Source organism: Gopherus flavomarginatus, chromosome 3 (assembly GCF_025201925.1).
Source record: "Gopherus flavomarginatus isolate rGopFla2 chromosome 3, rGopFla2.mat.asm, whole genome shotgun sequence".
Classification (NCBI taxonomy): Eukaryota; Metazoa; Chordata; order Testudines; family Testudinidae; genus Gopherus; species Gopherus flavomarginatus.
In genome coordinates this window covers 42,205,402-42,232,541 of record NC_066619.1, presented here as the reverse complement: position 1 = coordinate 42,232,541, position 27,140 = coordinate 42,205,402, and the positions used below count along the sequence as shown (strand labels likewise).

The following is a 27,140-nucleotide window of genomic DNA, read 5'->3' as shown; positions in this document are numbered from 1 at the left end:
CTTTTTAGAGAAAAAAAAAATCAAGTAGAGAAATTACATGGAAGGATTAAAGAAAGCTTCTAAATGTCTGTATTCAGATGGGAGAAGAGACTATACATTTCCAATCTGATTTTATACGTTCTTTTAAAATTGGTTCTTACCTTTTCAGGAACTGTCCATTAATTTTGTATTTGTTTTGTTGTTTAGGAGGGGTTAAACCATGTGCATTAAACTGCTTGGCTGAAGGTTACAATTTTTACACTGAACGTGCCCCTGCAGTAATAGATGGAACTCAATGCAATGCTGATTCGCTGGATATCTGTATCAATGGAGAATGCAAGGTTGCATGTTTTAATAAAAACTACATTTATGGATTACTTCGTAGAGCATTTTAGTTGCAGTACTTTAAAAAAAATCTTCGATAAAAAAAGGATTGTTGACAGTAAAAGTTAATTTCTTAGATAAGAAGTGAGCCTGAGACAAGGGAAAGGAAGACTGCAGAAATGAGGCAAATTATTATGAGTTGCAATAAGCTTTCATTAGAAATTGCAGCAAACATGTAATCAGGGCGGTCACCTCCAGAGCACGCTCTTATGGCCAGGGGTCATTCTAACACATCCTGCCTCTGTTTTCACCTCTTTAAGGCCCCTGAAGAACTGCAGTCCACACTGTTTAAAACATTCCATATCTCTCTCCCTTTAGGTAGGGAGCCCCCAACCCTTATTCTCAGAGCTGGGTCACACTTCAGCCACTACTCCGAGACTTTTCCTGACTGCAGCTTAGCCTCTAGGCTGTGACTTCCTCTTGCTCTAGCAGTCCTCCTAGCTGAGATACAACTCCCCTACTCTGAGGATCATCCTTTCAGGAGTCTTTCCTCTTTCTCTGCAGCACCTACCATAGCTTCCTAATATTCCCACCCTCCCTACACCTTTCTGCCGCCTTTAGAGGGGAATCAGGTGTCCTTCATCAGGCCCCATCAAGACTGGTAACACAGCACAGATGGGTTGGTGCAGTTCCTTCATTAGTTAGTGTTTGCTGGCCCCAGGCCTCCAACCCCTAAGGAGCAAGCCACTCTATTGCAAGACTAAATTAGAATCCTTTATTTAGTCTCTTTTGGCTTCTCCTAATCTCTGGTGTCTGTTGGGGGACCAGTAATTATAGGAACCAGTTGATTAAAAGCATGTGCTTAAGTTCTGTGCTGAATTGAGGCCTTTTGGGGATGAATAGTAGTATAACCATAAATGTGGCAGTACGTACTCCATCTTTCTTAAATATCATGTAACTGCCACATTTATGGTTATACTACTATTCATCAGGGGTGTGATTTCAGAAAAAAATTATGCCAGCATATAGAATGTTATACAATTATATTATATGCTGCAAAATCTGAAGCGCAGGCAAAAAATGAAAGACCTAATGGAGAATATAGACCTATGAAAAATCTGCGGGGGCTCAGATAGCAAATGATGCCCCTGCTATTCATTCCAATAAAAGTCAGTTCAGCAAAATGCTTAAGCACATGCTTAATTTTAAGCATATGAATAGTGCTATTGACTTAAAAAACCCTTAATTCTTTGAGACTATTCACATGCTTAAAGTTAAGTCCAATCTTAAGTGCTTTGTGGAACCAAGGCCTAAAGGTTTTTTTATGATTGAATCAAAGATGATGAGATCAAATTGTTTCTAACTAAGAAAGGTGACACAATTAGCACCAAAGATTTGCCATGTATTAGCAAACCAAATCACAGATCAGACAAAAAAAAATCACAATAAATACTATTCCAGGATGCTAAGAATATGTGAACATGCTAGAAAACAGCTAATACTTTTGATGATTATTTTAAAACTGACTATGCCAGATATTACATGTATTTCCACAAAAATGGGCCCCATCAGGATTAAAATACAAGGGAATGTATATGAAAAAACTGAATTTAAATCTTTCACACAATTGCAAGAAAAATATAAATTAAAACCAGGAGGTTTGCATTTTCTGACAGTTATTATTTAGTAAATGAGCAGAAATGAAGATTAGGTTTATTCCCAATAGAGGACTACATAAGGAAACACAGGTTAGTCAGATCTCAATTTTGCTTTTTGTAATAAGTAAAGAAGTCCAGATTTTTATGATGGTAGTCATTTGCCTAGCAGTGAAAACATTTTGGAACTTTAACTTCTGTGATCATATCTGTGTTATTTATAAACAAGATGGGTAGAAAAATCACATTTTTCCCAGTATGTTCATGTGACTGCCTTATGTTCTGTTTTGGGGATCATTTGATTCTTCTTTGTATTATATAATCATCTGAAGAAGTGTAAAGTTTCAGTTTTCCTCCTGTTCAGTTTGTCCTCTGTTATTAAGTTGTTTTTCCATCCTTCCTTCCCAGGATATGTTTTCTCCCATTCTCTGGCTGAGGTGAATCCTTAAATCATGCACAGATATCCCCTCTACATAACATACCACCTGTAAATTTTAATAGCTCCCTTCTCTTCCTGACTTCTCACAGCAGTTCTTCCAATCCAAGCTGCTGTTTTCTTGGCATGTTATTTCCAGGTGGTATTTGTGTAAGTAATGCTGGAGTTTGGATGCAGGAGAGAATCAAATCCAGATAATACAGAAGCTCTCTCTGCATCCAGCTCAGTCTTTCATTCTGCTTGAGTGTGCAGTGAACTCACATATTTAAGCTTTTATATGAGTTTGTTATCAGAATAATTGTGATGTCACAAATTTAGCTGCATTACTTTTCTGTGAGATGTCTGTGAAGATGGTCTGTGAAGTGTAAATGTTAACAAACATACCACAGAATTTGTTTTTAAGCAGCCATTCAAGGGAGACACAGAAAACAATGTTTTGTTAGAGAAACCAAAGGTAGAGGAAAATTAGAACATTGGGGGCACTGTATAGATATTAAATAATAATTGTGTTAAATGTAGTACATTAATGTTTGTAAAATACTGTGACAGTCTCCTATGAAAAGCACTATAGGAGCACGAATTATTTATTATTAATAAACTAAATTTGGATCATCTCTGATTTCGGAGTATCCTTTTCTGGTAAGTGAAAATCCTCTTGTGATAGGGGCCACTCAAGGTGAGGTAGGCAAAGGGAGAACTAAATCTCAGATACATAGGAAGAAATCTCTTGAGAAAATATTCAGTATTTTCAGGTAATGATCCAAGAAACCTTCTGCCTGCAGTAATATTTGTTCTATCCTTATCTGTTCTCAGCATGTGGGTTGTGATAATATTTTGGGATCTGATGCTAAGGAAGACAGATGCCGTGTGTGTGGAGGGGATGGTAGCACATGTGAAGCCATTGAAGGTTTCTTCAATGATTCATTGCCTAGAGGAGGTAAGTATGCAGACATAGATCACTCCCTATCCTGTGATGCACTGTATGAAGGTGGACTGTTGTACCCACATGGAACCTAACTGAAAGCTCAAAACATGGAAGATAATATACTAGTATTTCACAGCCAACATATAAATTAATCAGTGAATTCTGAAATGTATGAAAGACTTTATTAACATGTAGAAAGGAGAAACTCATGTTAGGCTGCATGTTAGATTCTTGTTATTGTTTTTAATATTTGTCTCTGAGACTTAAAGAGTTCTCTGTTCTCTGGCATGAAAGGCAATATTCAGGTACCTTTGAATCCAAGCATAATTTATTAATTGCTAGTTTCATCCAGTTAATAATAATAAATAAGGTTTACCTTTACCATATAGGGTACATGGAAGTGATTCAAATTCCAAGAGGTTCCGTTCACATTGAAGTAAAAGAAGTGGCTATGTCAAAGAACTACATTGGTAAGAGCTGGTTTAAACACAAGAGCTTAATTAACTATTAATATTTATAAAGTGTTTTTAAGATACTGGAGCAGATTCAATGGTCTGGCTAAGCTTTGCTGGGTGCAGGACGAGGGGAGATAATATTATCCATCAATTTTAGGTGCTTACATGCCTCCATAACCATAGTATCTGATTACCCCACAATCTGTAATGTACTTAACTTTACAACATTCCTGTGAGTTGGGGAAATACTATTATCTCCATTTTACAGATGAGGAAACTGAGGCACAGAGAAGCTAAAATGGCTTGCCTAAGGTCATACAGGAAGCCTGTGGTAGAGCAGAAAATTGAATTCAAGTCCCAAGTTTCAAGCTGCATCCTTCCTCCCTTTAAAGGTGGCTTTAAACCTGCCTTGTACTCTTCTGATCTTGGGGTCTAACAAGTGCCAACCTGATCCATGGAGTAAGAACAGGCTTAAAATCATAGAATATCACAGTTGGAAGGGACTGCAGAAGGTCATCTAGACCAACCCCTGCTCAAAGCAGGACCAATCCCCAACTAAATCATCCCAGCCAGGGCTCCGTCAAGCCTGACCTTAAAAACCTTTAAGGAAGGGGATTCCACCACCTTCCTAGGTAAACCATTCCAGTGCTTCACCACCCTCCTAGTGAAAAAGCTTTTCCTAATATTCAACCTAAACCTCCCCCACTGCAACTTGAGTCCATTACTCCTTGTTCTGTCATCTGGTACCACTGAAAACTGTCTAGATCAGGGGTTGGCAACCTACGGCAACCTACGGCATGTGTGCCAAAGTGGCATGTGAGCCAATTTTCTTGGCACGCGGCTGCCAGCTGGGGTCCCGGCAGCCGGCCCTGCTCAGCCCGCTGCTAACTAAGTGAATGGAAACCCAGGCCAGCAGGATGCTGAGCGGGGCCAGCGGCCGGGACCCCAGACCGGCAGCAGGTGTGCCCCCCGGCTCCCCCCTCACCACACTCGGGTTCTTCAGCTCCCGGGAGTGTGAACTGCCGGGGCGCGGAGCCCTGAGCTACTGCAGGAGGGGCGGCAGCGGCGGCTCACGCTCCCGGGAGCCACAGAGCCATAACACGGCAAGGGAGGAGCCGGGGGGGTGCATGGGGAACCGCCACCCGCATACATCCGCTTCAGGAGCCACAAGCCACACACCCCCAGGCCCCCCTCACCACACTCAGGTTCTGCAGCTCCTGGAAGTGTGAGCTGCCGCTGCTGCTGCCCCTCCCACCGCTCCCCCCTCCCGCTGCCTCAGCACTCCACATGGAGTTTTGCCTCCACGTGGAGCTAGCATCTGACCGGCATGGGCATGGTAAGGGGAGTCCCGGGGGGGCAGTCAGGGAGCAGGGGGAGGGTTGGATGGGTTGGGAGTTCTGGGGGCCCTGTCAGGGGGCGAGGAGTGGTTGGATGCGGTGTGGGAGTCCATGGGGGCCTGTCTAGGGGCGGGGAGTGGTTGGATGGGGCGTGGGAGTCCCTGAGGATCTGTCTGGGGGTTGGGGTGTGGATAAGGGTTGGGGCAGTCGGGACAGGTAGGAGGTAGGACCCTAGGGGGGCAATTAGCGTGTGGGGTGATGTCTCAGGAGGGGGCAGTCTCAGGAGACAAGGAGCAGGGAGGCTTAGGTAGAGGGTGAGGTTCTGGGAGGCAGTTAGGGGCAGGGGTCCCAGGAGGGGGCAGTCAGGGGACAAGGAGCATGGGGGTTCTGATGGGGGCAGTTGGGGTGGGAAGTGGGAGGGAGTGGATGGGGGCAGGGCTAAAGCAGGGCTCTCCCCTCTTTTTTGATTGCTGAAATATGGTAACCCTAGGTGAGGGGGGAGCCGGGGGGCGCATGGGGGCTGGTGCCCGCATACATCCACTGCAGCCTGTAGGAGCCCCCGGGGGGGGCCCGGGCCGCAGCCTGGGCAGGAGGGATGGGGGTGTGCAGCTGCTCCCCACTAGCAGCCCCGCCGCCTTTGCAAGGCTGCTGCCTCCCTGCACCGCGCTGGCTCCTCCATGGCTAGGGCTTGCTGCTGCTGCAAGCGGGATGCTCTGGCTCTCCAGTGTCTCCGGAAGGCGGCTCCTCCCTGCCGAGCTGCCGCAGTGGGTCAAGCCCGGCAAAGCCAGTGAGTGGACTAGGGGTGGGGGCCACCAGGGTGGGGTGGGGAGGGCTTGTGGGGGGGCTGTGCACCCCCTAGGGGAGTTCTGAGGATAGAGAGGGGGGAACCTGGTCTGGGGAGCAGCCCCTGGGCACGGCTGGCCCCTGGGGTCTATAAAGGCTCATTGGGATTTGCCCCTCAATGAACCAATGTGCAAGGGGGGAGGCGCAAAGTGGAAGTTTCACCTAGGGAGCAAAAAATCCTTGCAACAGCCCTGCCTCGGGGGTGCGTGCGCTCCAGGTTAAGAACCACTGCACTAAACTGATAAGATCTACATTTTAATTTAATTTTAAATAAAGCTTCTTAAACATTTTTAAAAACTTGTTTACATACAACACTAGTTTATAGACTTATAGAGAGAGACCTTCTAAAAACATTAGAATGCATTACTGGCACGCGAAACCTTAAATTAGAGTGAATAAATGAAGACTTGGCACACCACTGCTGAAAGGTTGCCCACCCCTGGTCTAGATCCATCCTCTTCAGAACCCCCTTTCAGGTAGTTGAAAGCAGATATCAAATTCCCTCTCATTCTTCTCTTCTGCAGACTAAATAATACCAGTTCCCTCAGCCTCTCCTCATAAGTCATGTGCTCCAGCCCCCTAATCATTTTTGTTGCCCTCCGCTGGACTCTTTCCAATTTTTCCACATCCTTCTTGTAGTGTGGGGCCCAAAACTGGATACAGTACTCCAGATGTGGCCTCACCAATGCTGAATAGAGGGGAATGATCACGTCCCTCGATCTGCTGGCAATGCCTGTACTTATGCAGCTCAAAATGCTGTTAGCCTTCTTGGCAACCAGGGCACACTGTTGACTCATCTCCAGCTTCTTGTCCACTGTAACCCCTAGGTCCTTAGGTCCTTTTCAGGCTTCACGAAGGATAAAAGAGCAAGCATGGCTAGATGTTTCCTCAGCCTGGTTTACGAAACAGTCAGTTTGTAAACATACAGGGCAACACATTTCTCAGTCAAAAGAAACTGATGAGTTAGTTGTTCTGCAACCTAATGAACTGACAGTCCTAGAAGCTGTTATGTGCCTAGGCTGCAGATCCACTGATTAGGTTGCTTTGTTATCTCTTAGCCACAGGAATGCAAATAACTAGCAATGCAAATGCTTGCAAAGGACTGTCTGTGTTGTGTGCTAGATGGGAGTGTGGAGGGTAGCTAACCTCCTAGATAAATTAACCCCACTCACCCATAGTTATTTGCTGTAGTGCTGGTATTGGATGTCTGCTTCCCTCTACCCCTGTAATTCAGCAGGATTGTCAGCCTCTTCCCTTTTAGGAGGAAGAGTAACATACTTAGCCCTAGCAATGAGGAATGCTTATTACACTTACTACACTACTCTCCCACCCCTCTTCTCCATCCCACACCAAAAAGTTGTATTGCTGGTGAAATAGCATCTGTATCTTGTAACTGACATTTCAAGCAGAGAGACAGGGTGGGTGAGGTAATATCTTTTATTGGACTAGCTTCAGTTGCTGAAAGGTTTCAAGCTTCTTCTGCCTGAAGCAGAGCTCTATGTAAGTTTGAAAGTTTGTCTTTCTCACCAACAGAAGTTGGTCCAATAAAAGATATTACCTCACCTACTTTGTCTCACTAATATTGTTGGACCGACATGGCTACTACAACACTGCATATTTCAAGCAGAGGAATGAAGGTTACAGGATATTCTGTCACAGCCATTTCATATTAAGAACCACATTTTCAAATGGTCAGTTTGTACCTGTAAAATCTGCACTCATGTTACTGCAATTACAGTTGAATACAAACCAGGTTCTTGCATCTCTCACTCCAGGCTTGACGGTACATATCAGACAGAAGGGAAACTAGTTTTCTTAGCTACTGCAATTCATTTTGCAAATGCAAAATTACACAGAACCTTATCCCTTTTGAAAAAAATTGTCTCATATGAAACAATGGAAAAAATCGTGGAAAAATATTTTTATTTTTATCGACAAATCTGTTTTAAAATCTGTTAGGAGAAAACTTTCTGGTTTTATTTTTTTTAAACAAATAAAAAAAATCCATACAAAATAGTTTGCAAAGAGGTTTATTTTAATTCTTTGATGTTTGTGCAGTAGTTTTAAATGTTTTCATGTTTAAATGTCCTGTTTGGTTAATTTAACCTAATTGGCTTTTTTGAAGTTAGAGTGGATAAAAAGTAGGATTCTGGAAATTTAGCTTCTGCTGAGGCCAAACTCTGACCCAATATTCTAATACTAAGCTTTAGTCTAATAATTTTTCATACACTTACTCAAAATAGATAACTAGCAAGAAACAGTGCTCCCTTCCTTTAGTATTGTACAACATCCTGGCTTGTTCTCTCCTCTACCTGATGAGTTTGGTGGTAGTTCGGCACAGTTTGGGAATTAATAGAAGTTTGTGAGGAGACTCTGGTCCCTTTCCTGGTGACACACCACCATCTCTTCCTGCTCTTTGTCACTCTCTTTTCACGTACGTGTTTCCCTGGTATCAGTGCCCCATCACATACAGTCAAGGGTAAATCAGGAACCCTAGAAGAGTGAAAGTTTGAGGACCAAATTCTTCTCTCAGTTACATGTGTAATTTCAGTGAAGTCACTAGAATGAGATTTATATTGAGGTATATTATAACAAAATTTGGCCTGTGATGGTAACTCGTCTTGTTCCTCACTCTTGCAATCTATAAGACAAATCCTAAATTCTCTCCCTATCATCGTCTTGCCACAATAAGAACTGACTAAGGATCCATAGATGGCCTTGAATTTTCAGACTGTAATTTTGCCAATATCAACGAACTTTGGTTACAGAAGCAGATATGAATTCCAGAAAATTGAGTAGTTTTCTTTATTACCTTAACCAAAGAGATCATAGAGTCATAGAGTTTAAGGCCGAAAGGAACCACCATTGTATCATAGGCCACTAACACCACCAAGAACCGACTCACTCAACCCAACAACCTAAATTAGACTAACGTATTACAGTCTTCAGGAGACTAGACTACTATGTGCCCTGGGCAGAGAATAGGAGGGATCAAAGTACATCAGTGCCTGAGGCTCTTGCAATGGCAGGGAAATGATTAAGTGGGATGTATACAGAGAATCCTGGCAAGTGACTTGTAGTCATGTGCTGCAGAGGAAGATATAATCTCCAAGGTCACTGCTAACCTGACGTGGGGGAAAATTCCTTCCTGGCCCCACATATAGTAATCAGTTAGATCTTGAGCATGTGAGCAAGAACCAGCCAGCCAAGTACCTGAAAGAGAGAATGCTTAGTGCCACCTCAGAGCCAATAGTATACATAAAAGAGCATTCAGAGTAAAGTCTGTAAGCTTCCCAAAGTCCATTTCATATTTTAGAAACCAAAAAAGGAATCTTTTTGATAAAGAAAAAGTTAAATATCTACCCTTGAATAGAATCTGCAAGACTACCCTTAACAAACTGATAAAGATTATAAAAAAGCTAATAATATTTTGTCCATCAAAATACATTTTTATTTCAAGCTGCTTTAAATATGATTGCAGTCTTCTGACATTTCCATGACCTGTTGAATCAGAAATAGATATGCTACCTGCAGTGCTGTTTTCATCACGTTCTATGTTGACAATAGAAGCTTAACAAATTATATTGGAAAAAGTAATAGCTTACCAGTGTTTGGTTTTCTAAATTTTATAGTTTGATTTAACTATTGGTATTTATTACTAGTTTCTTGTTGATATAAATGATTTTCAGTTATTTGATATTCTGTATAACCGTAATAATGAACTGTGATTGAATCTGCATGTTCGCTTGGAGCAGCATAGCCAACTGACTAGTTCTAGGACTCAATCTGAGAGCTGGTCACACTTTTATGTTGTGATTTAATATATTTAATATATTTATCTTCCATGCTACTTGACCTCTGAACAGAATCATTGAGAAATCATCTGGGAAATGTGCCGGGTTTTCTGATTTTGAATATTAGTGTATTTCTGGGAACATGCTTCTAAAGCAGAATACCAAGGGTCAAAGATAAGGAAGTAAGAACTGCTTGGGAACCAGCTTTGAAACACAAACTGCCTCTTCCTTGCTCCTACACACGCCCACTTTTATTGTGCCCACAAGATTTGCATGTCCCACACTCCAAAAGGTAGGGATACCAAAATTTTGTTCAACTGAAGTGTACATTGCAACTCATACATTTAAGAGGTAAATCTAATTTGCATATAATAGAGCAGATTGCAGATGTCCTCAGCTGTAGTACAGAGTGCACAGCCTATTGATACTACAAGTTCTAGCATGCACCACTGTATCTCAATCTGCATGACCTGTTCTTGCTGATACCTGTAGTCTGCAGATCACACCTGCCGGAGATGATAGCCAGAGTCAGTATTGTAGATCTTCATGGGCCACATTTCGGTCAGTCTGCCAAAAGGAAAAGTAGGTTTTAAACTACTTTGAAACCAGTGATATAAAACTAAAGTCAGGGCCGGCTCCAGGCACCAGCGTTCCAAGCAGGTGCTTGGGGTGGCATTCTGCAAGGGGCGGCAGTCCATGTGTTTTTGCCCCCAAACAGCCCACTGAATTGCTGCCGCGGACAGCGGGGACAGTCCATGTGCCATTAGGGCGGCACGCGCATTTCCAAAGCAGCAGGAATTCGGCAAGTGCTTCTATGTTCATCTATCTGTGGCGACGGCAATTCAGCAGCAGCTTCTATGTTCAACTGTCCATGTCGATGCAGCTTCTGTCTTCCGGCTGAAGACAGAAGCTGCCACCGAATTGCCGCCGCCGCGGAAAGGCATGAGCCACCATAACGGCACACGAACCTCCCCCGCCGTCCACGGCGGCAATTCGGCATGCTGCTTGGGGCAGCAAAAACAGTAGAACCGACCCTGACTAAAGTACACAAACTTCTGTCACATTAGTAGTTTCATTTGCAATGGCTTCTCTATTATAAATGCTACTTCCAATTTTTAGGTGGCTTGTATTTTTTTTTAAGCTTTAAAATCTGAAGAGGACGACTACTATATTAATGGTGCCTGGACTATTGACTGGCCTAGAAAGTTTGATGTTGCTGGGACAGCTTTTCATTACAAGAGGCCAACAGAGGAACCTGAATCTTTGGAAGCTTTAGGCCCTACTTCAGAAAATCTCATAGTCATGGTAATGTTATAATGAATATATTTCTGAACTCAAACATGAGTTTATGTTCCAAGTAAGAGAGGGCAATAAACTGAGTTAAATTGCATGGAAAAGGAGTAGGGCGTGCCTAGTTCTTGCACTCTGAGATTACTTCCTACTCACCTCTTTGTCTTCCCAAAACTGATGGGATAGCTATGATGATAAAGAAGAGAGTTAACAACAAACTGTTGTATTGCCAGGAGATCTACAGAAAATATCAGTGACAATCCCACATGCCTCAGGCCATAGGAGGGATCCTCCTAGTTTCATTTGTTTCCTGGTCCTCTCAGTAATGACAACATAAATTGAAAACTGGATAGATGGTGTGGTCATGCCTACTGGGGTATATGAAAGTGTAAGGCAAGTTATGAGACAGTTGCATTGGGCTGTATTGTGATACCCTTATTCACAACAGGTAATACCTTACTCCAGAAGTAGCCCTGTTGATTTCAGTGGGTCTAATTATGGTGTGAGATATCATGGTCTGGCCCACAGTATATTCCCTGACTGTGGACATACCTGGCCACGCTCCCAACAATGTGAAGTCTGTTTTGCCTGTTGTAGCTGTGGAGAGGCTAGAAATGGTTATGTGGAGGGGAGGTGTCTAATGCATTAACTATTTTTCTCATCAACTTAGCACCAGTGACTTTCCTACTGAAGATTATCCACCATTTTGTTCTCTCACAGAGGGGTGCATATGCCTCAAAGTAATTTATAACTGGAGGCATGATGGGGTGAGATATATCTCTGAGACTCATCCAGGCTGCTTTTGTTAACATATACTGTAGACGTTAGCAGCAGCAATAAAAAAATGTCAGGTTGGGGATTCAGGGCTAGATTGCTTTGAAGGCACAGCACTGTACTGAGCAGCAGGAACCACAGCAGGAACCACAAGGAGAATTATTGATGGTTTCACCTGGCAATCTGTGATGTTGCATGTGCCAGCAGGAGCTGTGCCAGTCTGTAAAAGGGGCCAGTGTTCACTCTTCCCATATGCCCAGCCACACCACTGCCTTGTACTGTGGGTGCTGGGGAAATAGCTCCACTCTCGTGTGTCTCTCTATTGGAAACTAGTGCCACTACTGATGCCAGATTGGAGTATTATTCATAATATTGATATTGTGGTAGTATGTAGAAGCCCTAACCAAGTAAGGGTCTTATTAGTTCCCCCGCCATGTTGTGGATAGTCCCAGTAAAAGAGCTCAATATGGGGGTTTGAAAATTGTTGCACACCTACACAGGGTCAGCCCAATAAAGTCGCTTAATATTATCTGGCCTTGGCACCTCCTTGAAGTAATTTAACTTAATGAGGACCAGAAGATTAGAATTGTTAATATGTCAGAAACAAATTTTGCTGTTAAGAAAAAAAATTGAAAGAAAAAAACTCACCTTTTAAAAATTAGTCCAGATTTATTTTGAGAATAACTACAAGAACTATTGTGGCTTGTTTTATGACATTTTCCCCCTCTACAAGACATAACACATACCTAGATTAAATTTGTTGTAGTTGCTCTCTGTTTGCATATTTTTTTCATGGTATAACCAGTTGTTTTCAACTGCAGATTCTACTACAGGAACAGAATTTGGGTATAAGGTATAAATTCAATGTTCCCATCTCTCGTACTGGCAGTGGAGACAATGAAGTTGGCTTTGCATGGAATCACCTGTCTTGGTCAGAATGTTCTTCCACTTGTGCTGGAGGTAAGACACATATCAGGCAATCAAACTGAAGGGTCAGTTGATTTACAAAATATACATTGCCTCATATTTGTTTAGGTAACTAATTGAAAACATTTATTTCAGGTCTGCTTCAAGCCTTAATTTAGTGAAAGAAAGTTTCTTTTGATTGTCACATTGTATTTTGTTTATTTTCAACTTCATGTAATTTGTACAGATTTGTTGATTAAATACAGTACTTCTTGGCACAGTGAGTGTCTGTCGGCTGGTGCTTCTCCTGAGACTCTCTTGAGGCTGGCATGCTAGCTTTTCACAGGAGCTTTCTTGATAAGAGACATCTGAAGTTTTAAGTAAGGAAATAAACAAGACTCAGAAGGCAAATATAAGGTATCTGTAACAAAGGGAAGAGGGATGTAGTTCATATGATCTTAGGCAGGCCTTCCTATCCTCCAACCACCAAAGTTAAGGATGCATACTGGCAGCTTTTCAGTAGTAGATATTTCACTTCTGGATGATACTTCCCAGCACATAGCAGTATCTGAGATTCATTGGCTATTGGCAGTGGTGGGGATTTGTGGGTTGTCCCATGTGAGTTCATCATGGGTGCCTTTTGCCCACAATTTACTGTATTCCTAATCCTCCTCCCTCTAGTGGCCACCAATGCAATTCTTAACCTCTGGCTGGGAAAGCAGGACAGTTGGCTTCCTTCAAAGCCAACACCATTGCTGCTGCATGGACTGGTGAGTAGAAGTGCTGTGTGAGCAGCATCTTTCTTCTCTCTGGAGACTAAATTCATCGCCTCCACCACACACATCAATTTCAGAAGACAAGAGAATGAGAGTTTTAAATCCATCCCTGGACCTTGGTAGTGCATGTCCCCATATCAAGGGAAATGCTTCATTTTAATTTAAGGGTGACTAATACTGGGAGGAGAGGGGAATTTTTTTTTAAATTAAACTCAAAGTACTTAAGTTCCTTTTCTTGCTAATCAAGGTTTTTGTATTTAGAGCTTTCTCCCTCACAGTGTCATTCTGCTAGATCCAGAGGTAGTTATTTTTACTTGTTTATTGTTTACATTCCAGCAGTATGCTCAGCATTGCACAGGACACAAAGAAAGATACAGATCCTCTCCTGTGGCACTAACTAGAAAAATATTTGAGATAAAAATACATTTGGAGATCTAGAGAACAGTGCTAACATAGTGTCTTTTTTGTTTGTTTGTCATAGGGTTTGTTGTTGCGTAATAGGTGAGTGACAGAATTTTTAGTGATCTGCATTAGCATTTATGAGCCTTGTAGAAGATTGAGTTTTAAGGAGGAAGTTCAAAGAAAGAGGTAGAATGCCTATCTCATTAGGATAGAAAGGCAGTTCCAAGCATTAGGCAAGTGATGGCAAATCCCATGTTTGACATAGTGAGTGAAATCCTGGCCCTACTGAAGTCATTGGCAAAACTCTCGTTGACTTCAGTAAGGCCCAGATTTCGCTACAGAGTCTTTTGTCATGGAAATGATTGTAATGTCACAAATTCATGTACTATATGGGAGCAAGAGATTGTCTGTGAAGGAGCAAATCTTTGTTTAATTGATGCTAAAATATTGGTATTTAATCTGTAAACAATGTATGAAAAATTGAAAAGTAAATGAATTTATTATGAATTTAAAAGTTTACCTTAACACAAAAGTCCCTTTTAAAGTAGTTAAGTGTGGCTAAAACCAGATTCTTCTCTCTCTCTCTTCTTTCTTTCAGTTTAATGTGAGAAAGTGCTGTAGTGACTGATTTTCTTTAAGGAAATGAGGGCTCTGTTCAGGGAATAATTGTTTCATTGTAGCTATAATTCATATAGAAACTATCTGCTTTTCCCACATGAATTGTTTTTTATTGCAGTTTATGAAACACCTTTTGCTATACACCAACAAAAGACAGGGATTCTCAATTCAAAAAAGTGGCTGAGTCAGGGAAAAAGAGAAGTGAGGGAGCTATTGTAACTGGAAAAAATAGACTGAAAAAAAAAAAGGAAGTATGGAAAAATCCTAGAAAAACTATGTGGCTTTGGTTATTTTATAGAATTCATTGTTTTGTGCAACCTTAATTTGGCCTTGTTGTGTGTATTTTTTATAATATAGTCTTCAATTAACATGATCTTGTGCTATTTTTTCCACAGGATTCTTGCCTCATTCAGTGGATAGAATGGACAGTGCTCAATTAACAATCAGCTATTCAATATTTTGTTTTATCTTCATTGTTCAGTATGTGGCCCTAGGTCTTATTTACCGCACGCTATTCAAACCCCGTTATGACGACCAAATTATAAATTTCCTCATAGGCTTTTTTATGGCACTCATCACTATGGTATGTGAGTGCTTAAAAACATGAATTAATATTCACAAAAACCCCATGAGGAAAGGAGGAGGTATTATATCCATTTTAAAGTTGGGGAGCTGAGGCACAGAGAGATTAAGGTTAAAAGTATTCTCCATTTTGGGTGCCAAATTTGAGATGCCTAGGACCTGATTTTTCAGAGTACTTAAGCATTATATTGCACTTTATATACTGAAGCACATTAATTTCAGTTGCAGTTGTATGCGCTCAGAACTTCTGCAGTTTGAGCCCCCAGGTCTCACGTTGGGCACCCAGGAAATGAGGGACACACAATTGGTGACCACCTCTGACTTGCCCAGCATCACATAGCAACTCTGTGGCAGAGGCAGGGATGGAATCCAATTCTCCAAGCCTGCATTTAACTGTCTTAATTGCAAGACCCTTCTTTCTGTTCCAGAAATGAACCCTCTACCTAATTTACTCACACCTTCCAGTCTCTGAATAAAGGAGGCAGGCGTCTTACAGACAACAGCCTGCTTTACAACACAACCTCAATTCATCCCCAGAGCAGATCCATCCTGTGTACTGAATGAGGCAGGGATCCTGTGGAAAAAATGGCATGTGGTGCTATAATTAAAGACAGTATCATAATGGATACACACAAGGGAGCTGAGTTATAGTTACACAAGCTTTTATTCCCTCCACATTTGAATCAGACAGCTTCCTCCATTACGTGGGTGTCAGCAGGGGATATCATTGACAGGACAAGAGAGACAAGCTCCCTGGTCTCAGTTTCATTGCCTGGCCCTACCTTGGCCCAGAGCAACAGTGGGAGGGAGTAGAGAGGAGTGAATGGCAGGCCGGGAGGCCTCAGGGGAAGGGAGGAGTGAGTGGCAGGCAGGGGGCATCAGGGGAGGGGGTGGACAGACATGAAGGTGGGGGAGATTCGGGGGAAGAAGCAAAGGTGGCAAAAACTTAAAGCCATCTTTACACTCCTTCAACTCTGGGAGTATAAATTAGAGCAGGGTGCTTTAATTTGCACAAGCTGGTAGCAGTCCCCTGTGGGCCATTACGTAGCCAAGGATTGCTGGAGCACAAGGCGCTCCTGCCACACCTTCAGTGTGCCCTATAGGCTAAAGCAGTGGTTTTCAACTTCTGGTCCATGGACCCCTGGGGGTCCGCAGACTATGTCTAAGATTTCCAAAGGAATCCACACCTCCATTTGAAATTTTTTAGGAGTCCACAAATAAAAATAGATTGAAAAACCGCTGTGCTAAAGGGGCTGGTATAGAGCCAACTGTATGCCAGCCAGGAATTATCCCATGCCAAGGGAATCTCCAGATGCCTTATTAGGGTGGTTTTCCAGAATGGTACAAAGGACCCAGAGTGGGTCCTGAGGCTATGGCCTATGAAATGTGTATACTTATCACCTGTCATGCATAAGTACTCCTAGGCGAAGGTTGCATGAATCGTTTAAGTTAAACTAGATAAAACACTGAATGATATACTGTAGGAAACAATCTTGGAATACCTCTTACAACTTTTTTATCTCTAATTTTCTGATTTTGCAAGATGAGAAAAAGTTAGCCAGGCTTAATACATTTCTTGCATTGCTTTTTGGTGAAAGGTAGTTCTTATGAGGTAATGTATTTTGTTTGAAATAAGGCTGTTAAATGAAAAGTGTTAGAGGATGTGATATTAAAAAATACCTGTGTCCTCTGTCCTTTTTAAACAGAGATCCAAACTGTATACAGAGATCCAAACTGGCCTTTTTGTCATTTATCTAAAAGTTGTTCCTCTTTGAATTGCTACTGTGGTCCAAAACACTTGTTTGCTTGGTGACATAGTGCTACAACGGTGCAGTGGCACCACTGCAGTGCTGTATGTGTAGACAAGCACTTATATTCTGGTTTTTCCATAAAGAAACATCTGTTACAATTTTAAATACTCACACTCCATTTATGTAGCCCTTGGCTGCAACTGCATTAACAATTCACTTATGCCTCCCACATATCTTTCCCCCCTGGACTATGTTCCCTACCTTTTCCTCATCCAGAGAGAGTCAAAATGTTGTGTTATGCAAAGGAACTGACATTAGCTAGTCAGCAACTTCTCTGTCAGCACTACACCTGCCAGGACACCTCTCAGCCATGCAGATTTTAACCCTGGGAAACAAGAGAAACTCGAACTGTTCTTGGAATAAGGAGAGACAACATTTATCCTTGTCCCTTTTGACTTTTTTAGGGCTGAAGGCTACAGCATTCCATAGTTTTCCTGAAAATCATTATTCACCAAATCAATTGTTTTTAAATGTGCCCTTGTTTTAAGAGTAGAAACATATAATATGTATTATCTGGAAAGATTCTCTCTTCTTTCCTAAAGAAAAATGTAAAGCATCTTTCTAATTTTTAACTTTTCTTCTAATGTTTTTGCAAATCAGCAACAATCCCAATATGTATATAGGGTTAGATATGAATAAAATGATAAATAATTACACAACCATTATGAACTTCTCATATTATATCTGCAAATATTTGAAACTCATTAAAGAGATGAGATACAGTTAAATAGTTTATAGAGCAGTGAAATGAAAATCCCAGATTATCTCAATACAATGCAATATGCAAATTGCAAGTCTACTTATAATGAAACTCATCATATAGGTCTCAATTGATAAAAGTATCAGTAGTCATGAGAGAACTTAAGCACATACTTAACATTAATCATGTACTTAAGTCCCATTAAAGTCAGTGTTTCACTTATCTGAGTCACTGAGATTTAACCACATGATTAGAGTTAAGCACATGCTTAATGAGGCTAATGAAGAGTTTAGGAGTAGTGACAGGGTGGCTAATGGGAATGAGGACAAACAGCTTAATGGGACTAAATCAGGGGACTGGATAATCTCCATCCAAGAATATTAAAGGAACTGGCACATGAAATTGCAAGTCCGATAGCAAGAATTTTTAATGAATCTGTAAATTCAGTAGTCATACCATATGACTGGAGAATTGCTAATACAGTACCTATTTTTAAGAAAGGGAAAAAGGCGATTCAGGAAGCTACAGGCTTGTTACTTCGACATCAATTGTATGCAAGGTCTTGGAACAAATTTTGAAGGAGAAAGTAGTTAAGGTCATAGAGGTTAACGGTAATTGGAATAAAATACAACATGATTTTACAAAAGATGGATCATGCCAGACAAGCCAGAGCTCTTTCTTTGAGAAGATAACTGATTTTTTTAAATAAAGCAAATGCAGGAGATATAATTTACCTGGATTTCAGTAAGGCATTTGATACAGAACCACATGGGAAATTATTAGTTAAATTGGAGAAGATGGGGATTAATATGAGAATTGCAAGGTGGATAAGGAATTCGTTAAAGGGGAGACAACAACAGGTCATACTGAAAGGTGAACTGTCAGGCTGGAATGAGATTACTAGTGGAGTTCCTCAGGGATCAGTCTTGGGACCAATCTTACTTAACATTTTTATTACTGACCTTGGCACAAAAAGTGCGAGTGTGCTAATAAAATTTGCGGATGACACGAAGTTGGGAGGAGGACAATAATATCATACAAGAAGATCTGGACAACCTTGTAAACTGGAGTAATAGAAATGGGATGAAATTTAACAGTGTAAAGTGCAAGGTCATGCATATAGGGACTAACAAGAATTTTTGCTCTGATCTGAGGACATATCAGTTGGAAGTGGCAGAGGAGGAGAAAGAACTGGGTATATTGGGTGATCACAGGATGACTATGAAAAAGGCGAATGCAGTTCTAGGATGCATCAGGTGAGGTATTTCCAGTAAAGACAGGGAAGAGTTAGTACCATTATACAAGGCTCTGGTGAGACCTCATCTGGAATATCGTGTGCAGTTCTGGTCTCCCTTGTTTAAGAAAGATGAATTAAAGCTGGAAGAGGTGCAGAGAAGGGCAACTACAATGATCCAAGGAATGGAAAACCTATCTTATGAGAGGAGACTCAAAGAGCTTGGCTTGTTTAGCCTAACCAAAAGGAGGCTGAATGGATTGCTGTCTATATATACATCAGAGGGATAAATACCAGGGAGGGAGAGGAGTTATTTAAGTTAAGCACCAATATGGAGACAAGAACAAATGCATATAAACTGGACATCAACAAGTTAAAGTTTGAAATTAGGCAAGGGTTTATAACCATCAGAGGACCGGAGATGCGGTGCTTCCTTGCACCTACCCCTCCCTCCCAGCAATTCAGACTTAGGACTTTTTCTGGGAGGGAGGGGTAGGAGCAGAGACACACCGCTTCCCTGCTCCTCTCCCTCCCTCTCAGCGCTTCACGCTTAGGACTTTCTGGTAGGGAGCGGGAGGAGCGGAGACACAGCGGTTCCCCACTCATCCCCATCCCTCCCAGTGCTTCCCCCACTGCCAAACAGCTGCGTCTTCACTCCTCCCCTCCCTCTCAGAAAGTCGTAAGTGCTGCCAAACAGCTGTTTGGCAGCAGGGAAGCACTGGGAGGGAGGGGGATGAGTGGGGAAGCGCCATGTCTCCGCTCCTCCCCCTCCCTCCCAGAAAGTCCTAAGCATGAAGTGCTGGGAGGGAGGGGGAGAAGCGGAGAAGCGCCGCATCTCCACTCCTCCCCCTCCCTCCCAGAAAGTCCTGAGCACTGACAAATAGCTGTTTGGCGGTGCTTAGGACTTTTGGGGCAGAGGAAGTAGTGGGGATGCGGCCTGCTCTGGAGAGGAGGTGGAGTGGGAGTGGGAAGAGGTGGGTCTGGAGCAGAGCGGAGACAGGAAGAGGTGGGCCAGGAGCATTCCTGGCAAAGTTGCCGCCTGTTCTTCTCCAGGGAAGCTGCCACTGCTGCTGCGAAGGTGCTTCCTAGAGTGTTTGTCTGCAGTGGGCTGTGCCTGTGTGGGGTAAGCCAGGGGCACTTCCCAACCACAGTACAGTACAGTATATAATGCCTTTTGTCTGCCCCTCCAAAATTTCCCTGGAACCTAACTCCCCGCATTTACATTAAATCTTATGGGAAAATTGGATTCGTTTAACATTGTTTCACTTAAAGTTGATTTTTTCAGGAACATGACTACAACATTAAGTGAGGAGTTACTGTATAAATTCCAGAGGAGTTCTTTATTTTTCTTCCTGGAAATTATTAACAGACACTGTATCAAATCTGAGATTTATTTTGCTATTCTCCTGAATTTTGCCAGAGACAGGGTTAGATGTATTTGCAAATATTTCCATTTGTGGTTGTGCACCCAGCACAATGAGGCCCTGTAAACTTATAGGCAGATTTACCCCCTGGGGAAGTCCAAATAACATACAAACATATTAGGGAGGCACTCAGATACTATGGTAATGGGAGCCAGTTAAATATTTGAATTGATAGAGACAAAAATACAGGAGAACACTGGAGAACTGAACCACAGAATGTGGGGTACACAACTAAACAGTTCAAGTTTATATTTAGAGAGAAGAATAGAAGAGGATAGAACAGAGGGAACTGAGAGCATTCATCATCCAGAATTTGCTACGTGCGCTGAGCAATGGTTTTTGTTTCAAGCATTTCTTTACTGCTCACCACAAGCTCTTTTTTCATATGGCATATGAAATTTTTAGTCAACATACTGTGATAAATAAATTGATTGTTGACTGCTTTCCTTTGCTGAATGACTAGTGCCCACTATGTTTTTATTCCATGCCCTCATAAGAATTGTAAAATTGTCTCTGGACAAATAAAACATGCATTTTTCTTGCTGAGGGCAAGGATGTTTGGCTCTGTGATGAATATCTTGTAATCTGATGAGAGAGCTCAAAAAGTACCTCTGGGTTAACCAGCACGCAATAGTTTTAGTGATGCAAAATTCACCATGTAATGGTATTGGCATCTTTATAATTAACCATTGCAGTTGCAAACCACAATTTTTGGGGGTTGCTCTTAAAATAGATATAGCATCTACATTCCTACAATTTTAATTTAAGAATAATATGTGCCCTGTGTAATTTAAAATTTGGCCACTGAAAGTCATGCAGAGTATTTGGAATTGAAATCCGCAAAACATCTGCAAATCTCCGGGGACTATGGTCATTAAACTACTACAGTTTTGTTTTCTATTAGACTTGCACTGACCAGTTATGAGGACACTTTATGTCTTTTGTTATAAACTATAAATCTGTACATTTGAAAGCACAGTGTTTTTGTCTAACTGGTTGTAATTATTCCCCTAAGGGTTTAAATGAACTTGTTTAGCAATGTTTTTCAGATTATTTTAAGAGAAGTCATAAACTCAGGGAAGAGTTGATAATTTAAAGAGATTCCTCAGGGCCCACAGAGCTAAACTAGACTTGTCTGTTGTTTAAGTTTACAATATTTCTAGCTTCCTTCCATTGTTTTTGTAGTTTAAAGTTAAAAGCTGAATTTTGTTTAACAGAGAGCAAATTTTAAAGAGTATGGTAGTTAGGTGGCAATGCTTAATAAATGTCCCTAAGCCAGACCTTTATTCTTCATTCATAAAGTAAATTCTGTAGTGCAAGGTGTTACAGAATAGCATATTTCAAACTGGATCAGCTTATGTTTTCACTAGCAAGTCTTCATCTGGGTCATCTGCTTGGAATGGATTAAAGAGTCTCCATTATGTAGACAGTGATGAGTGATGTCTTGTTGGTTTATGAAACATTACCTATATAGGACTAAAGAACACTGATGGTATAAAAGTGAATTGAAAGCTGAGCACAGTAAGGGTTTGTGTTTATAGTTTTTAAAGTGATTTTCTACTAAACAGTTCTTCAGAAATGAATTTCACATAGTTGCCAAGTTTTGTCTATACAGAGATGTATGTGATGAAGGAAGGAAATTTGGAGCAGATGATTAGTCTTCAGTGAAAATTAATATTAATATTTAAACAACTTTATTTAGTAAAACTGATAGCAATGTAAGTTTACCATTAAAAAGTTTTCATGCTAGTTTTCAAAAATATTTTAAAATTACCTTTTAAAATTATGACATTTGTAAATAATGTCATCTGCACAGCATCACCGTCTCACCTTGAGAACTAGGTAGGTTTGAAATTGAAAGGACTGAATGATTAGCTACCATCTTTAAAGTGGTATGAAAAAAAGTAGGGGGAGGTCTGTCGTAATCTCAACCAAAATAATTTTTCATGCACTTGATACAGACAACTGGCAATTTTGTATGCATATATTACATAAAAATCATATTCAGTTTTAGTTCATGAAACTATTATACCTCTGTGATGGGTTCCCTCTGGGGTGCCACTTGGAACTGGGATACCACTGAGCCCTCCTGTCCCACCAGCTTGGGTTTCCCTTACTCTGTGCTGTTGTGACAGGCTCTCAAGCCCCCTTTCAGCACACACACAGGTAGAAACACACCCAGCTGCAGCTATATTCACACAGATGATGAGATCAGCTCTATATGGGAGAGCTCAGCTAAGGAATTTCCCAGCATTCAAGGGCATACCCCCTCTGGAGTGTAAACCCAAAACTGTATCATCTTGCGCTGCTCACAGAACTATATAGTGTAAGCTCATAAAATTTGCCCTCTCCCTCAATATGGTGAGAGATATACAAGAGCTTTCTGCCCCAAGTATGAGATTTACACTGGTTTTACAGACAAAACAAAACAAGTTTATTAACTACAAAAGATAGATTTTAAGTGATTATAAGTGATAGCAAACAGATCAAAGCATATTACCGTAGTAAATAATCAAAAACCACAAACTGACTTTAACACACTAGGATATAAATTAGCAAATTCTCACCCTGAATGATAAATAGGCTGGCAGATTCTTAAGGCACTAGTTGCCTTGGCTTTCCCAGGTTTCATACACAGGCTAAAAATCCTCCTAGACTGGGACCATCACTTCCCATAGTTCAGTTTTTGTTCCTCAGGTGTTTCCAGGTATGTTGTTGTAGGCAGAGTGAGGGCCCCCATGATTTCATTTTCTCCCTTTCATGTCTTCTCCGCACTTTCTGGAAAGCTCTTTTGCTGTGACCTGGATCAAACAGTCCCCATTGTGTAGTGCTATCTCTGAGAGTTTCTGTTGTACACAGTTCCTGGGTTAATCCTTGTGCTTGTGTGCATTTCCTCAATAAGCCATTAACATTGTTTGGCCCTTTTACTGTTGTACCTGAAAGACTGCTTGTGGATGTTTTCAACCTCATGTTTCAGTAACACATACATAGCCAAACTTCATAACTTCACATACAAGGATAGCACATACAATCCAACGAGATATTACTGACTAGTAGATCAAGACACCTCACAAAGCATACTTTGTATAAAGCATAGCCTAATTACATGATAGTGGTGAATATTGGAGTGTCATCTCTTTACTGTTTGTTGTTATTAAATGAAGCAAAAGACCTCATAAAATCAATAAAACAAAATATATCTTATGAGTTTAAGGAATCAAGTTCTGGGAGGTTCAGTGAGATTCAGTGGGTTTGGGGATCTCTTTGAGGCTGGGGTGCAGTGAGATTCAGTGGGATGGGGGGTGTCTCTGGGATTTAGGGGAGCAGTGATATTTGGTAGGTTTTAGGGTCCCCAGGATTTAAGATGTCTGGGATTTGAGTAGATATCTCTAGGATCTGGGGTCTCTCTCTAGGGGGCAGAGAATGCAATGACATTCAGTGGATTTGGGGGGGTCTCTGGGACTGGGGGTTGGGGTCTGTCTGGGAGGCACAATGAGACCTTGGGGCTGGATCCAGCAGTAATCCCATCCCTGCATCTCTCCCCCTCAGTCCACCCTGGATGGCCCGACCCAGGATCCTGTCCCTAAAAGGTGCTCCGAAGCCAGCAGGGAAGAGTTATTGCCTCCTGTGGCTCATCATGTAATTTCCACAGCCTTTACGCAGTAGGGCCAGTATTGGAGGTCTCTCTAGGGATAGAGGTAGGAGGGTGCAGTGTGATTCAGTGGTGCTAGAGGTCTCTCGGGGATCACCCAGCTCTGTTTACTGCCTTGCCGGTGGTGGAGATGCACCCTCACCCTGTCCTCTGTTAGAGGGTGGGAGGATGCTGCTGAGCCTGACTGGCTGTCTGTTTGTGAGCTGGGAGTAAAGAAGTAAACAGAGCCAGGTGGGGTGATGGCAGAGTCCTTCCCCTGCAAGTATGATAGACAGGCAGATGGGCCAATGATTGGATGGTGCCTGTGTCCATGGAGGAGCAAAGCCCTGAACTAAGAGAAGCAGATGTCCAAGGAGTTGTAGATGCAGCAGCTTTGGTAAAAGATCTTCACCCCTCAACCTGTCTCATTCTTTAAAAAAAATTTCCTGAGTCTGTGACTTCTTGTGCTTCCCCCACGAAACTTTAATCACTGATTGGGTGTCATCCACAGCCAATGAACACCATGGTGCTCAAATTCTGTGTTAACAAATAACTCAGCAAGAAAGAGGACTATTAGCATTAGTGTTTGGGTTGGTGTTATGAAACATGAGGCTCCCTATGGAGGGAGTTAAGTGGAGGAGTGCAGGAGAAGTGCTCCTTCTGCACAGGTGAGAGTCTTGGGAGATTTGATTTCAATTGTGCATCTCTATTATTCGTATATTGTATTTTAATGATTTAATATTTTAGTTAGAAAATGCTGAGATTTCAAGTGAATTGCTTTGCTTGCAGCTGAGCCCTTCAAACCTCAAGACCTTTTACTTAACTGTCAGGAATTGAGAGAGTGAGAGTTGAGGAAATTTAACTAATAATCATTTTCTTCCATGTCTCTTATGATAGTTGAGATTTCTTGAACCCTATAAAATAGTAAGAATCATATATCTGGACGTGAAAAAGGCTAACACAATCCTGGGATTATTATCATTATATAAGGTCTGGTGAGACCTCATCTGGAATACTGTTGCAGTTCTGTGTTTAAGAAAGATGAATTCAAAGTAGAAGTAGGACAGAGAAGGAGATCAGAGGAATGGAGAATCTACTTTACGAGAGGAGACTTTAGGAGCTTGGCTTGTTTAGCCTAACCAAATGAAGGCTGAGGGGAGATATGATGCTCTCTATAAATACATCAAAGGGATAAACACCAGGGAGGGAGAGGAGTTTTTTAAGCAAAGAGCCAGTGTTGGCACAAGAACAAATGGATATAAACTGGCTATCAAGAAGTTTAGGCTTGAAATTAGACAAAGATTTCTAACTGTCTGGAGAATGAAGTTCTGGAATAGCCTTACAAGGAGAATATTGGGAACAAAAAACCTAACTTATTTTAAGACTGAGCTTGATGAGTTTATGAAGGGAATGAGATTGCCTGCAAGGGAATATGGCCCATCCTCATCTGCTGCAAGCAAATATCTCCCAGACCGGAGATGGGACACTAGATGGGCAGGGCGCTGAGTTACTACAGAGAATTCTTTCCCAGGTGTCTGACTGGTGGGTCTCACTCAATGCTCAGGGTCTAATTGATTGCCATATTTGAGGTTGGGAAGGAATTTTCTGCCAGGTCAAATTGGCAGAGACCCTGGGGGTTTTTCAACCTTCTCTACAGTGTGGGTCATTTTCTAGTTTAAATCATGATTTGAAGACTTCATTAATTCAGCCAGAGATTATGAGTGTATTACAGAAGTACATGGGTGAGGTTCTGTGACCTGCAATGTACAGGAGGTCAGACTAGATGATCACAGTGGCCCCTTCTGTCCTTGAAGTATATGTATGAGCAGTATCTGTAGGAGCACTCTTGTTATTGTTATTATAGTTTTCAGGAGAATTAGATATAAATTCTTCAGTACTAGAATGATGGATCTGAAGACCAAAAAGCTGGGTTTTAAGAGTTGCTTGTCATGCCTACCTGTATTCTTGGCATCAGACACATAAGCTGGATCTCTGGCATGCTTGCACAATGGTCATTCACCATCAAAATATTCAATTTGCTGTACTCTCACAATGCAAGCAAAGAAGGAGAGGCAGAACAGGCTTCAGATAATTTTACTCCAAGAAGCTTTGTTAGTGAAGTCTTCTGGAACCAAGGAACTGCAGGTTATGGATAAGCCCCCTACACCAGCATTGGTTTTGAATATGTCTGGAATGAAGAGAGTTAAGTTCTCCTCTTTGATACTGAGCATCAAGGGAAGGATCCAAAGAGTAAGACTACTCAAGCTCTTATGGGGTTGACCTCTGTTACTAGAGCCAATCCACCAGAAAATGATTGGACTGTTACAGTGAGTAGAAGTGTCATTTGTGTCGGTCTCTTCTTCAAGAGCCAAACCATGAGAAAAAGACCCATGTAATCCACTGATATTCAAGGAACAGGATTGGGCAAAAACTCTTTTGGTAGAGTCAGAAAACATTCCTCTAATCTAATTGTTGGGTATCTGGATGAGTTGGTTCCAAAGGAAGAGTAAAAAGCCTGCTTCACAGACTCAAATTTCAGACTAGTATGCATCTACAGTCATAGGCACTGACTCCATGGGTGCTCTGGGGCTGGATCATCCATAGGGAAAAAATGGTGAGTGCTGAGCACTCACAGGCAGCCCCCCATCAATGCCTCACCTTCCCAGCACCTCCCACCCACCGGCGGCCCTGCCAATTAGCATCTCCGTCTCCCTCCCAGCACCTACCTCCTGATGTGGATCAGCTTTTTTGAGGCATCAGGAGGCTCTGGGGGGGAGGTGGAGGAGCAAGGGCACAGTGTGCTTGGGGGAGGGGCGAAGCAGGGGCAGGAAGAGGTGTGATGGAGCAGGGGGTGGGAAGGGGTGGAGTGGGGGCAGGGTCTGGGAGGAGCTGTAGGGGAGCACCCCTCAGCAGATTAGACTCTTGGCACCCATGTCTACAGTCTGGTACCAAGCTGGCTTCCCAGCCAGTAGTGGTTACGGCACAAATTCACCAATCAGATCCATCTCTATCATGGTTGGTAATGATTCCTTGTGTGTCACTGGAACAAGAATCAGAGAGTTTATTAACAGATTCAAATGCTGGGAAGGGGTCATGGAGGTGAAGAGTAGGGAGACTGGGGGAGAAAAGGGGTAGAGGCACCTCTTAGCCCAATATTCTCCCTTCCTGTTTGGGCCAAGATCTGGGAAGTCCCTTGCCCCTGCAGAGAGTCTGAGTCCCCCATCCTGCCTCCACATATAAGCTG

General features: G+C 42.0%; 1 protein-coding gene across 1 annotated transcript in view; it reads left to right on the top strand.

Annotated features, from left to right (window-relative positions):
• ADAMTS6 (ADAM metallopeptidase with thrombospondin type 1 motif 6) overlaps positions 1–27,140 on the top strand; it is a 324,965-nt gene that overhangs the window by 249,614 nt on the left and 48,211 nt on the right. The window contains exons 16-20 of the mRNA XM_050947192.1: positions 187–320; positions 3,208–3,331; positions 3,709–3,789; positions 10,890–11,053; positions 12,634–12,772. Coding sequence (XP_050803149.1) covers positions 187–320; positions 3,208–3,331; positions 3,709–3,789; positions 10,890–11,053; positions 12,634–12,772 — 642 coding nt within the window. The remainder of the gene's footprint in view (positions 1–186; positions 321–3,207; positions 3,332–3,708; positions 3,790–10,889; positions 11,054–12,633; positions 12,773–27,140) is intronic.